Below are 14,478 nucleotides of genomic sequence, written 5' to 3'. Positions count from 1 at the left end.
CATATCCTTTAATCTACATTAATATTAACGTTTTGATATTGGAGATGTCAAACGCGAGATGAAAACAGGGTAAATAAGAAGAAGAAAGCCTAATTAAGGAACCTATTAATACCGAAACAAGCACGCGCGCAGCATTAGCACCTTGAAGAACAGGAACAACATGGCAGATTAAAGAGAAACACGATATAAAACCACTACAAACTCACTGTTGTACACAGTGAGTCCCCTACAGTGCTGTGGCAGAAACACTCCTCGATGTGTGTGTTTGTGTCACCGGCAGCGGTTGGCTTCTGTATCGCGTCCCACTCAGTCTAAAAACGACACAACAGCGCCATCATGCGTGTGACACGTCCTACTACACGCGCACTGATGCGCCACCAGAACGCACCTGATAAAGGGTACATCCCAAGTCTCTTAATTGCGTCCCCGTTTCCCTCACTTGTGTCCTTTCCTTGCGTCTTAGTCCCTCCCACCAGGGATGCGTGGAGAGACGCTAGGAAACCATGCGAGGAGAGAGGAAACGAGGAAATGACAATTAAGAGACTTGGGAAGTACCCACTATAACAAATTATCCCGAATAAAACGAAGATGTATGCATGGTGATACTCATGTTACTCCATTTTTTTATATATATCTGTGAATATGAACTATATCACTAAGATCTCCTTCCTTTTAAAATGGTGTAAACATGCTAAATATTATTAAAATGCTATCACCTTTTTAAACATGATCCATATTTGATGAACTGCATGTCCTCATGTTTTCTTGTATATAATACAATACTGATTACCACATCACATATGTCTACAAAAGTGCATGTTGGAGTTACATAGTATGCTGTAAAACCCAAATGAAATAAAGGCTGAATCCAGAGTGGATGGTTCTTTTTATTTCTGACATTCAATTTTTGTAAAATAACCAAGGCAATGCCAGGCATAAAAACCATCCGTGGAGTGTTTTAACAGAATACAAATGGCATTCGGAGTCTAACAGAGCAGGTCCTAAATGTGAGCGTGGAAAAACTTAATCAAGACAAAAGAAGAAAGAAGAAAAATGAACAAATCTCTGCCGGGCATCTCGGTCAGAGCAGCCCTAAACGTGATCAACGAACACATGTTAGTCAGAGGCAAGCGCATCGGACCGCAGTGAGGTTCTCTTTTGAAATGCATAAACAATAATTGCATTCAGAAAAGAAACATGTGGTCAGATAGCTCTGTGGCAGCTATAGATTCCATTTCAACATTTGATCACATTTTCAGTGTTATGCAGTCATGACTTTGCAAAGTATTTTGATAAATTGAGTCTCAGAAACATCTGGATTTCAGATGAGAGATTGACTTCTATCATATCGGCTACAGGGACTTTTTTGTTCCTCCTGGTTACTCAAACTCAATGGAGGCAACTTCAAATGAATATACATGAACTGTTACAGTGTAAGAAATATTGGGACATTTAGGTCATAGTGGCTTGTTTTTATAGTGTTACTTTACCAGTAAGTCAATCAAGAGCAATCATAAAATATCTGAAATCTCAGAAATGCCTTGTGATGCAAATGATGCATTTAAAGATTGAAATTCTTTAGTTTGAAAACATGTAACTTGCATGTTAAACTGTCCTCGACAGTATTCAAAGATATGTCACAGGTCATTGCCTGGAGAGTGACGGCAACCACTGCATCTACATCTGGAATCAACAGCTGAACAGGCTTCTCTGCCAGTTATTTACCAATTAACACCGCGATGCAAAAGTCCCATACGGTCGCCAATGACAGCTGTCCTCTGGGAGCGTTTCCGTGTGCAGGTGATCTTTCTGCTTGATGCAGTTCAAATGCTCCACAATGAAAACTCGGGTGTGTATGAGGTCGTTCACATCTTTGTAACCATTTCAAGAGCTTTGTTTTGCATCAAAGTCTAAAAGGAATGGAGCTGATAAGAAAATGACAATGACTCGTTCAAGAAAACAGAAAGTCCTTATGTTCACCTTTCAGAAGAACATGTGCAAAATACATCAAACTCTACATTTCATATCTTTAAAAAAAAGAAAAAGAAAAAAGAAACGCAGTTAAACAGCGTTGGCCGGGTTCGGTCCTACATTGATTATGTATTCATTCTCTGCCCTGCGGCCAACGCTTTCCAAACGCCAACAAGTAAGTCATTCATAGTAATAAGACCTTTAGTAATAGTGGTAGTAAGTAATACTTTTTGAAGGGTTAACTAGTGCATCTCCTGTCCGTCTGCGCCGTTGCTGATCCCACTCCTAACAGTAGAGGGCACCGGAGCGATCACACCAGCTCGAGGACGCGTCATACAGACCGGAGAAGCAGTAACACTGGCTGGTCTCAGATCAGGAGGGCTTGGGTTCTCCGACAGCTTCTTAGTCAGAAGTTCGTCTTTGTTCACAGGCATGTAAAGTAACAAAGAACACCGAACCACTCGGGAAGCTGTGGAGGAGCCAAGCCCCGACCTTATTCATATATCAACACTCCTCTGGTTAAATATAGATGCCATACAGAGCAACATACATATATATATATATATATATATATATATATATATATATATATATATATATATATATATATATATATATATATATATATATATATATATATATATATATATATATATATATATATATATATATATATATATATATATATATATATATATATATATATATATATATATATATATATATATATATATATATATATATATATATATATATATATATATATATATAAATATATATATATGTACACACACACATTACACACAAACAGATTGGGCTGTTTCCTCGTACACAAACGCACATCAGTGGGTATTTGGTTGCTCACAGCCACAGAACAGCTTTGGAGCATTGCTAGTATAAATGACATTAGTGCAAATGCAACAACCCCCCCCCCCCCCCCCCCAAAAAAAGAGAGAAAAAACAAACAAATGAATGCTGTGGTTATAGTGGCAGCGTGCAAGCTCTACATATAAGCGTGCATCAGGACTCGGCATTCTCAAGTTTTAGTCTTTCAATAAACTCTTCAACACACACACACACGCGCACACACTGCTCCCGGTCCGGCTCCATTGGCTAAGCAAAGGAGTCGACAGAACTCGTGTGCTAGCATGTGTGGAAAAAAACGAAACAAAAAGCTCTCCTATCAAGTGACTCAATTTGCTGGTGGTAACATTTCATGGCGTGAAGTGACTGAGCAGCAGGAGGATAATGATGGTCAGGGTGCTTCGATGTGATTCGTTTATAAGGGGGGGGGGGGGGGGGGGGGGGCTGGATGGAGCGAGGTGATTGGCTCCTGCCATGATGATGTTGCTGAGTCTCAACCGTCGCTGGCTCGTTGGGAAACTTGGGCGTGGACTGGTTGAATGGGTTTGTGAATCAGCCGAGCTCAGCAAAGGTGAGTGCGGGCGAGTACCATGAATGAAGTAAAGCCGACGACTCAAAGAGTTTGTGGGCTAATTCTCCCAACGCTGAAGGGTTCAAAAACAAACTGCGGCCTCTGTTATCTCCCTCCTCCTCCGTCTTTCCCTCCTGTATTCTCAGTCCGTCTGCAGTGCAGGGCTGTCCAATAAAGCATAATGTATAAATGATCTTAAAAATAGCATCTCTTTAACAGTAATACAAAAGTTTGGCGATGAGGAGTAGAACTGTCTTTTTTTTTTTTTTTTTGCTGGGACCAGCCAAGCAAGTTTGAATCAAATATTGAAGACGTATAATATTGAAAGCTCGACACATGAAATGAATTAGTTCTCCCATGTGAACCCTTTGATTTGTTCACACACTTAAGTAAACCCCACCATGTATCCTCTGCTTAGCGCCAGGCTTCAGGTTACGTGACGGCCTCAAGAAACAACATTCAGTCTCTGCGAACGCTCGGTGTGTCCACCAATACACAGAGCTACTGTCATCCAACAGCTGTCGCTGGCCCGCCGGGGCTCTCCAGACCTCCGACCCGCTCCTCGTTAGATCATGGCACGTACAGGACTACAGACAAAACCCAAACACTAAGACAAGTACAGCAGTGAGAGTGACGCTGCACAAACAAAAAAGGCATGATGGGAGCAACCATCACATGAAATGAGAGGGACATAAGAAATGTCATCATCGGTCTAAATATCTGTGCCGTGGTACTTTAGTTTCATTCAGGATTTCACATTTCGTGGACATGACGTAGACCTAACAATTACTGCGTTGCTCTTTTTGTGTTGAATGGAGAATGAAATCATTGCTGGCATGAAAGTTAGACACATTTTTAAATGCACTGGTCCAAGACAATCGCCCGAAAGAAAAAAGGCAATCCTCTGTAGTTGTCTTAATGTTGAGCGATGAATGTCTGCTGAGAGATTGTTTTGGGGTTTTTTTTCCTCTCAAGCGATACGGAGAGGTTTTTAAGAGTTGAATTTTCTGACATGATGGGATAGCCAACCGCTGGATAAGTAGAATATAGGCAGAATATTAGCAGATGGAGTATTTAGATTCTGTGTTTATATGTGCATGCACGTATGTGGTGTGTGTGTGTGTGTGTTACGATGAGGCTCAGAGGCTGCATGGAGGAGGAGAGGTGGGCTGCTCAAGCCGCCATGATGGACCGGCAGGTGACTCCTCGCTGTCGAATAAGAAGCCTCGGTTTAGTTGAGGGGCGGGCTCAGGTCCAGTCGGGGTCATCTCTGCCTGGGCCACGGGCTGTGGGGGGGAGGAGGAGGAGGAGGAGGAGGAGGGAGATGGAGGAGAGGGGAGCATGTCCGTTGTGGCAGAGGAAGAGGTGGAAGATGAAGAAGGCTGATCCGTGAGCGACCGCTTCTGAGATTCAGTCACAAGTGGGGAAGGAGAAGAGGATGATGATGATGATGATGGAGTCTGGGCCAGGTGCTGGGGACTAGAGGGCCCACCAGAGGAGGAGCTTTCTCCAGCTGACGTGTCAGGTCCATTACCTCCCTCCTGCTCCGCTGTTCCCTCCCTCTTCGCATCATCTGGAAGCGCTTCATCTTTTAGCTTCTTAGCCGCCGCGGCTTCTTCTTCTTCTCGCCCTGCAGGGCTCTGATTGGCTGCCGGAGCATCTTGGTTGGTGGTTGGCGATTGGCTCTTTAGTTGCGAGTGGCAGAGGGGGCACGTCTCCTGGACATAAAGCCATTTCTTCAGACAGCCAGCGTGGAAGAAATGACTGCACGGAGTGATCACTGCGTTGTTCATGTCCTGGAAGGGACGAGCACATAAACGTTGTTATTGTTTCCTTTGACATTTCATTAGCCAAGCTTTAACTTGAAGCCTTGATTGTATTCTTGTCCATGTACTCTATTAAGATAAACCACAAACACACAAAGCCAGTTCCTACCTGGTAGCAGATAGCACAGATGTCGTTGTACTGTTCCAGCTGTGTGTTGCTGGCTGTGGGGAGGCTTTTGATCTTGTTCACAGCATCTCTCCTGAGAAGGAAGCTCTGCCAGCCCAGCTGGGCTCTGAGCCAGACGTTATAATACGAGTGGACCAGGATGATGGTGCTGCCCATCACACTCCACTCACCGAACACCGTCTCTGACACGCCGTAGCACACCACACACACCGCGACCTGGCAAGGGAGGTAAACATACGTCAATGCCATTGAAGCAATATTGCGCGTCAACAATGAAACCGCCTTTGTCACATGCTGCTTTCTCATTTGTGCTCTCTACATCGCGTGTTCGTGTGCGTCCACTCACCAGGAACTCCAGCAAGCGGTACGTCCCATTGACGCAGTAGATGACTTCATCCATGTTCTCGACTGGAGCCTTTTGAAACTCCTCCACCATGAAGAGAATGTAGATCAGCAGAGTGCCGAGAACCTGAGGGGGACGTAAGAGAGCGTCTTCAATAATCCATCACAGACGCTTCATCATCAACAGGTAAACGTGGGTAAAACAGGTGAGCGTTAGAGACAGGACTTATATTATGCTCCGTCTACAAATTGAGACAAATCAATTACATCTATAGCAATTTGATGTTCTAACACCGTGTTTGTGTGTAAATTCTGTATGTGTGTGTCTGCTTGTGTGTTACCTGCAGTGATGTGAGGATGGAGGAGGAGATGATGATGAGTAGCCAGAAGTCCATGTGGAAGAACTGACAGATCATATAGGCCATGTAGGCCGGAAAGATCAGCAGGAAGAGACACAGAGACACCGCTCTGAAGTGTTTCCACAAACTCCTAAAAGGACAGACAGGAGGTGGGAGATTGAGGATTATCAATCGGTAAAGAAAAATAATTAAAAAAAAAAGAGATGTGAGCTGAATGTATTTACTTGTCTCTCGATGCTCCCAGGGCCAGGACTATGGGGTCAGCTATCTCCAGCATGGACTGCAGGATAGAAGCAACAACGATGAAGAGGATGATGGAGAGGAGGAAGGCTCGGTGGATGACTTGAAGCTCGATGAGGCCCGTCTGGACAGCGAGGATCAGCAGGGTGATGCCTTCTGTCATCCCTCTGCACAGACAAGACAGTAAAACAACCATGTCAAGGGATTGAGAGTATAGCGACATACCAACACACGCTGACATATGCACAAACTGACCTGTGCATGGTGTTGTCATTCATAAAGGCTCTGTAGCCTTGCAGGTAGAACTTGCAGAGTGTGAGAACTCCCAGGGCGATGAAGGAGACGGTGAAAACCAGACCCAGAAGGGAGTACGGTGTACTACAACACTCTGCAATACTGAGGACATGGGGAAGGGGGGGGGGGAGAAGGAGGAGAGTCAAGACAAGGTAAACAAACACTCATTTTATATTCCAAGTAGCTCCATCATAACCTGTTCACATACGAAACATATCTGCGGTATTCAATCATTGAGGCCCCACACAGTCTGACCAACACTACGGTCCTACCTGGTGAGAAAGAGGAAAAGGAGCCTCTCCCTTGAGGTAGGCTGGTCTCTGGTGCTGAAGTAGGAGTAGATCTGCAAAGCGAATAGCAGTAGCCAGAAACACATGAAGAGTACGGGAAGGACCAGCTGGTTCCAGAGAGACATACCCAACGCAAGCAGCCCGTACACTTCCACCACCTGGGGGACAGAGGGTAGAAATAGGAATAACATAAATATTAATATTACATGCGAAGGGAAAATCTCTCAGTCATGAAAAAAACATTGGCCACAAAACTACTGTATCACCTGGGCCAGCTCCCTGTAGGCCGTCTTGGCCAGGTTGTACGGTACCAACAAGTTAGAAGCCAGGAAGTAAATGACCTCCAGGCCAGTGAAGATCATGGAGAACTTATTGATGAAAACAATGCTCTCCAGTGGGACCAGACACAGTCTGGCCACCAGAGGGAGGAGATGAGCAGAGAAAAGCCAAATCCTCTTGGTCTGCATCACACAGGAACATAGAGTACACACCACCAGCTGACCTGAAAGGAGATCAGAGAAGATAAACCGGAAGGAAGACGCACGTACACACAAACACACAAACCACTCTCTTTCTCTCTCTTCCCCTTCTGTCTGCATCTGCATCTCTTTGTCCTGTAACTGTTACTTTTGCTTTCTCAGGCTTTCACTGTGCGGTAACATCAGCACTCAGTATGGTCTATTTATAGCACAGGAGACTCCATATCTACTCTCCAGTAAGATGAAACCAGGTCCTATGGACCAACTCGTAACGTTATCTATTTGAACATGGCCGAGCTTTCGCAGTACAAGGGGATCAGTAGGATTTATGTCAAGAGCGACGAGGGGATGTGACCTTAAAGAGATGCTTTTTAATATAGCCAATGTAGCAATACATTGGAAGGGAGAAAAAAGTCTACAGATGCAGACCTTTTTCTTCCTTACAGAGGATGAATTTTCTGTAACGGAGACTTTGGTTTAAATTTAGTTGCTCAGTGTATTGCAGTTCTACAAGTGACAGGAGATCTACATCATTCTTTCCATACTTTGAGACTTTCCAGATGCATGAGCAACCACGACGGAGAGGGGAAAAGAAACATCAATTTGGAATATTGGAACAGTATGCTGTGAGCTCGGAAAGGAGCCGCTGAACTACATCCGCCTGCCTATGTTTGGGTTTGTGCACGACGCGGCCGTGCCATGTCATGTATACTGCACAAGTGTGTCTTATTATACCAATGAGTGCAGTGGTGAATCTGTTAATGGAGAGAGGTTCCAGGTAGACAGGTCCTTCGTAGCCGGAATCCAGTTCACTGCGGACATAATCCCTGAGAAAGAGAGGTCAAAATGTTCAATGTACAGGGAAACCTATTGTGACTGATTCTATACCACTGACCTATAGCTCAACACAGAGATGTCTAGCCTTTCATCTCAACCAGCACAAGAACAACATATATATTGAGAGCAAATGCCTTGAAAAGGATAAAGTACATTATAGATTACAGTGAATGCTCACTAAAGCTTACGGTGCCCTCGTCAATCCAACAATGAAAACAAGGTCTTATAACTGGCATAATATGTAACCACGTATACTGGTCTACTGGTTGACTTAAGTGTGTGTGTGTGTGTGTGTGTACCTTGAGACTTGGTGACCAGCAAACAGCAGCAGGGCCGTGAGGACATACAGGTAGAGTTTAACCAGGTGCTGACGAGGCAGAGTCAGGAGTACCAGGCTGAGGATGTAACCTGTGACAGACGAACAAAAACACACACAAAAAAATCAACAAAAACAGCACAAAGTAAAAAAAAGCGACAATACACGAATTACAAAATCATCTCTGTTGCTCCCTTCTTGTGTTTTCAACACCAAAGTGTTACACTTAATGTGTATGTGTGTCATTGCACCAGTCTACTTCCTAAAACCGTGCCCAAAAAAAACTCCTCAGTGCATAGCAACAGTTCCTTTGGTTTTACTGCCTCTCTCTTCCTCCCTTTTGTTTTTGTCTGTCTACCCACAGCGCCCATCAGCACATACCAAGCCTATTGGCTCATTAACCAACTGCAGCAAAGTCTGCAAAGTCTGCAAAGTCTACACACACACACACACACACACACACACACACACACACACACACACACACACACACACACACACACACACACACACACACACACACACACACACACACACACACACACACACACACACACACACACACACACAGCTTGTCGGTTTTCCTTTAGCTCGCTCAAATCGCAGTCTGACTTTGCTGAGTCACCGTCACATCACTGTGACTGTCTATCAGCGCTGCTGTGTCTCTGGAAACACACCGGACTGTGAGAGCGTGTTTATGTGTTCATGATTGGCTCTGTGGCAAACCTGGATCAAGGCTCTTTCTCCATGTAGTGTGTTCTGGGATGAAAGTCAGTGTGAAAAAGATGCTGTTGCTCTTTTGGAAATGAATAACATCTGTTAAAAGGGGGCTACACTCGTAAACCGTGTCGCTACACGACATTTAACTTCGGTGGAAACCATCCAGCAAAAGAGTTCTATCCGGGGCCACAGCGGGGAAGGTTGGTTTTAATAAAGCCACGTTTCACCGCTGACGGGGAATGTGTTCCTCCCGACTTTCCCCGCTGAGGTTATGTTTTTGCCAGCTTGTCTGTCTGACTGTCAGCAGAATACGTCAATCAGTTATAGATTTCTGTAGAAGTTGGCAGATGAATCCACTTTGACACAAGGGAGAATTGTGGTGAACAGAAAATGGGATTTCCACCATCACGAGACTATTTTAGCTTAACTGTACTGATATGAGATACAGACTTTAAAACTACATTTTACTTAAAAGTTAAGTGAACACGATCACAGACACTGTTAAATTATTATTACTAGGAATTAGGGGGGATGGTGTTAACTCCAACTTGCATTTTTATCTCTTTGTGAAGCTTTTCACTGGCAGGTGAAAATAAACAGAAGTGCATGGGGAATTGGTCAACAGAACATTGAGAAAAATTGGATAACAGTTGAGTGTTGATGAAGGTTGGCACTCTCAAAAAGCCTTTTTCTTTGTTATCTTTCTGTTTTCTTTCCATCCATTTGACAGCGCTACCGACACACTTGACACTGGTTTCACGCCAATTCTGATTGATAATGCCACTGCTGGGGCAAGAACCGCACAGCTGGAAGAGAAAAATCCATCTTCTTTTTTTATTCCACCGAAGGATAAATCAGATTTGAATTTTGGTCACACTCCACGTGTCGTCGTGCCAAACAATCCCTCCTGACTGTCCTGAAATCAGTACCAAGCAGAGCCACATGGCTCACTGCCTACCACCATGTCTGTGCATTCTGAAACTGAGATGGTACAAAGGCCTGACTTTGTTAAATGGAGAAAAAAAAAAGGAAAACCATGCAAATCCAACCAAGAGAGGTAACATTGTGACTGCTGGCTCTGACCAACTGATAAAGCCAGTGGAAAAGGAGCTACTTAAGCTGATTGTCAAACACACACAGACACACCTAATAAAGGTCACGATAACATTGACGGGCCAACGGCCACAGCTATTTACACATGTTACATTATCAAATGTGTAAAATGAGCAAAGCATTTGTGTAATGTGTTGGTTTTACACTAATCCTCTAAGAAGTGTTTATACAGAGGGGGGAGTATTTGTACTGGGACAGACTGTGTGTGTGTGTGAGAGCGAGACAGACAGACAGAGAGAGAGAGAGAGAGAGAGAGAGGCACCAACACTGACCTACGTAGTGCAGGTAGAGCGCCAGGTATTTGTACTGGAACAGGGGGTTGTTGGACAGGCTGGACCGCTGGATCTTCTGGAAGAAGGAGCTGACGTCCCAGCGGTACAGGACGTCCAGCAGCATGATGCTGGGAACACGCAGGCCCACATTGAGCACCGCCTCCACGCGGTCCTTCACCGCCATGGCCTCAGCTTAACCTCGGATCAGCAGGCAGAACTGACCACTAAGACGGGCTGTCGACAGCGGGCGCACTGCGGAGAAGAGGGACAACGCACAAGCAGATGTTAAACAGGATGCAGGGGAGATAGGAAGCAGTGACATAGGAGGAGAGGAAAGGAGACGAAAGGAGGAGGACTGGGGTGAGGAGTGACGAGAGCTCACTGGGGAGGTGGAGCGAGAGACAGATCAAGATAGAAACCTAAAACAAACATGTCATCCACAGGCAACAGTGAAGTGCATGTAAAACAAACCAACTGCTGACTATTCTATGACCCAAGAGTGGCAGTAAAGATAAACTGAACTACCCAGCGAATGTTTTCCTGCATCTGGCAGTTTGAAATGTATGCGTAACATTTAAATAAGCCGTTTGATATTTTTGGTTGCAGAATCACTGAAAATCCACCACATGATCAGTCACATCATCAGTTGGGGAAGTCAACAAAACCAAACACCACTAACACTACATTACTGCCAGATAAAAGATGTTTTCTTTTGTTCCACAGGAATACAGCAACCTTACCCACGTTCCCAAAGTGAGATTATATACAGTACGGTGCACAAAGGCATGTTAGCACGAGAAAATGGCTTTATGAAGAGCTGCAACCCCCAGAATTATTAATTTTTCCTGTTTACAAAACTGTCTAGCAGAAGGCAACGTTGGTTACAGTATGTGTGATTTTATTTCACAATATTAATATAGCCTGTACATTTTAGAAAATCTAAGTGAGAAAACATTTATTGACAAAACAGAGGGGATAATATAAAATCGGTACTTCATCATATTGATCCAGATATCCACTATTGCCATAAAACTGTCGGGCTCATTGATTTGCAACATCACCGCACAAAGGCCAAATATAAATGTAAAGATATTTAAGGGGTACCTACGTCTTTATGGAAAAATCTCTAATGGTTAACATTAGAGGGATAAAGGGGATTATTTTTACTTTTATGTTTGTCCTTGCGTTTGACATTTGTTCATCTTTCTATGTTTCTACCATCTATCACCAAACTGCAACAATGTTTATACATGCATGTCCTCAAAAAGCAAATATTTAATTTGCGTATACTTATCAGCTTACATTGAAGCGACTATACAGTTTATGACATGTTCCATATTTGTCAATGAAAATTGAAGAATGCCATTGTGAACTCAGACCGTACTTACTTCCCACTTTTGTAATCTGCTTATTGTGTTGGAGTCAACATTAACTTAACTGCACAACAGTTTAGATGTCGTATTGCTAACTTATTTTCATACCAAAGATTGCATTCCTATTTGACTTCCTTTCCCCTCTACTTAAGTAAGTTACAATTATATATACACTTATATACTTTGCCTTAAGTAGGGGTTAGTGTTTTTCTAAATCGTGGTATTAGTACTTTTACTGAAGTAACAGCTCTACTACCACCACCACAGGTACTAATCAATGACACTGGCTCAGTATGTGCAAGTGAGTTGGAACTTCTCATTGTCTCTCCCTCCCACCAGCCTCCTCCGCTCTATCCTCATTTGGCTTTTTAAAATAAGCAGCCACAGACCGTTTCATTTTTTGAGTGCGGCAACATCGGTAAAAGGATTGTTTCGTAAAACTTTCCGCGGCTCTGTACATGCATCGTGCATCACTACGTGAATGAACAGGCGTAACATTTACAGTACAGGCAGTGCGGTTGCACAAGGGCCCGTGGCGTGGTGGGGCCTGAGAGAGAGCGGGCCCTCCAACAATGTGTCGAGTGAGGAAAGGTGATCAGATCGCCACCTACAAGCCTGTGCTCAAAAAGGAACTCATGTTAAATTTAGAAAAAGGTGCTATTTGCTGCATGTGCCCACGAAAAAGCAAAACCATCCCCATCATGGTCAGTACGATAACAAAATCACATGCTTATTCTACATTAATTCTACTATTAAATGTGTGTATATAGAATATATATATATATATATATATAAATAAGATAAATTAAATGAACAATTTCTCATTTTATTTGGTATTTTTGTCATTATTGTCAAGTCTCTATTTGATCATGTGACGGGACGCTGCTGTATGTGTGTGTGTGTGAGTGTGGGCGCGCTTCATAACTGCAATAACTAGCGTGCATTCAGGCCTATCATAATAGTGTGGACTCATCGTAACTACTTTAAACCACTGGTGGCACTTACAAGACAAAGTTTCCAGTCACGTTACGATGCCTGGGACTGGAGTTTCCATCCATTAATATTCCTGCATCCCGGGACCCTGATAACTTACATAACTCTAAATTCACCACGTCTATTACCGGCCAGAGAGAGCGAGATCACTTCGTAGAAACCACAGCTTATATAACGCGGACGTCTAGTACTGTATTATTATGTCGTAATCCACGAGCCGCTGCGGGGCATGGCGTGGTTGGGTTGAGTCTCAATAGGTGTATTGATGTTAATTGTTAACTGAAACATCTGCACTACATAAGGTTGTGGATGAGTGAGTGCGGCATCGATCGCGGTATGAACTCTAGTAACCCCTCCATCTTGACGGAAGAAAGAAAATCTCTTAGCTCCGCCGCAGAAGGACTGCAACACTTTGCTAACTTGTCTTGGTTTGTACGTTGCAGTAATACATTACGGGGCTGACAAAGCTAATGAACGGCTTTGGTGCGATGTGTGAAAGTGGTAACATAGCTTATAACAGTATAACGAGCAGAGATGATGAGCTGCATCGAGCAGGCAGCAGGCACAGAGCCAACAATTCATGCTAACGTAGTCAGCTAGCATCCGTTAGCGACTGTCAACAACCGAGCTCACTCCAACACAACGGAGAATACAATCACACCCGACGCCTTAGTTAGCTCCTAACGCTGTCGCTTTAGACACCGCGGTCACATACAAGTAGACAGCGTCATCTTAACCTGGCTGAAGATTAACGTAAGTAACTGTAACGTTAGCTTAGCTTAGCTTAGCAGGAGGACTGGTAACGTTAGTTCCTGAGCTAGCTATGGCGTCCTGCCAAAGGCTAATAAGAAGAAAAGAGAGAGAACTTACATTTGAAGGCGATGTTCGCAATATATACAACGGTTTTTGGGATGCTTTTTCAGGTCGGATATCGACCATTTTAACTCGGCACCGCCCGAGTTAACGGTCCTCTCGATGGAAGCGCCTCACGCTCAAAGGATGCGGCCGATCCGCTCATCTCACCTCGCAGCCATTACCCCGAAGTACCCGAGGAGGATGTACTGCGCATGCGCAATGTAGTTCGTACCATTCCAGCTCGTGGCCTCGTGCTTGATATATAACAACACTGGAAAATAAAGCTAGTTTGGCTCCTACGGAATGCACTCTTACCTTTATGAGCCATTATTTTCCTTACTAGGCCTGGATATGTATCAAGTAAACGCTTATTTGATTTGTGAAAGTGAACAGATGGTGGGTGGAGGTCAATCCCTAGGTTATAGTAGTTATGTTCAAGGCGATGATATTGTCACACTTTGGGTGATATTGTTAAAGTGTTTATTTACTGTATATAATGTAAGTGTAAAAACCTGTGAATTATAGTGTATATTTTAATATGGGCCCTAAGAATAGGAGTAATACTAACTAATGGGGATTTAAATCAACACTCAAGGCATTAAAACATGACCCTAAAAGTAGGGTTTATTAGCAGGT

The 14,478-nt window shown here is 43.7% G+C and overlaps 1 protein-coding gene across 1 annotated transcript; it reads right to left on the bottom strand.

The window, feature by feature from the left end:
* Window positions 1-3,256: 3,256 nt before the first annotated feature.
* LOC306705480 (RING finger protein 145-like) lies at window positions 3,257-14,013 on the bottom strand. The gene is made up of 12 exons (XM_079172249.1): window positions 13,858-14,013; window positions 10,622-10,873; window positions 8,500-8,608; window positions 8,099-8,190; window positions 7,151-7,386; window positions 6,867-7,042; window positions 6,556-6,696; window positions 6,285-6,467; window positions 6,043-6,190; window positions 5,706-5,828; window positions 5,342-5,575; window positions 3,257-5,202 (listed from the first exon to the last, which is right to left on the bottom strand). Exons 2-12 carry the CDS (start codon window positions 10,803-10,805, stop codon window positions 4,546-4,548), a joined length of 2,283 nt encoding a protein of 760 aa, XP_079028375.1. The 5' UTR covers window positions 10,806-10,873; window positions 13,858-14,013; the 3' UTR covers window positions 3,257-4,545.
* Window positions 14,014-14,478: the final 465 nt, after the last annotated feature.

This window comes from Pholis gunnellus, assembly GCF_910591455.1.
Source record: "Pholis gunnellus genome assembly, chromosome: 13".
Taxonomy (NCBI): Eukaryota; Metazoa; Chordata; class Actinopteri; order Perciformes; family Pholidae; genus Pholis; species Pholis gunnellus.
This window is presented reverse-complemented; position numbering and strand designations above follow the sequence as displayed.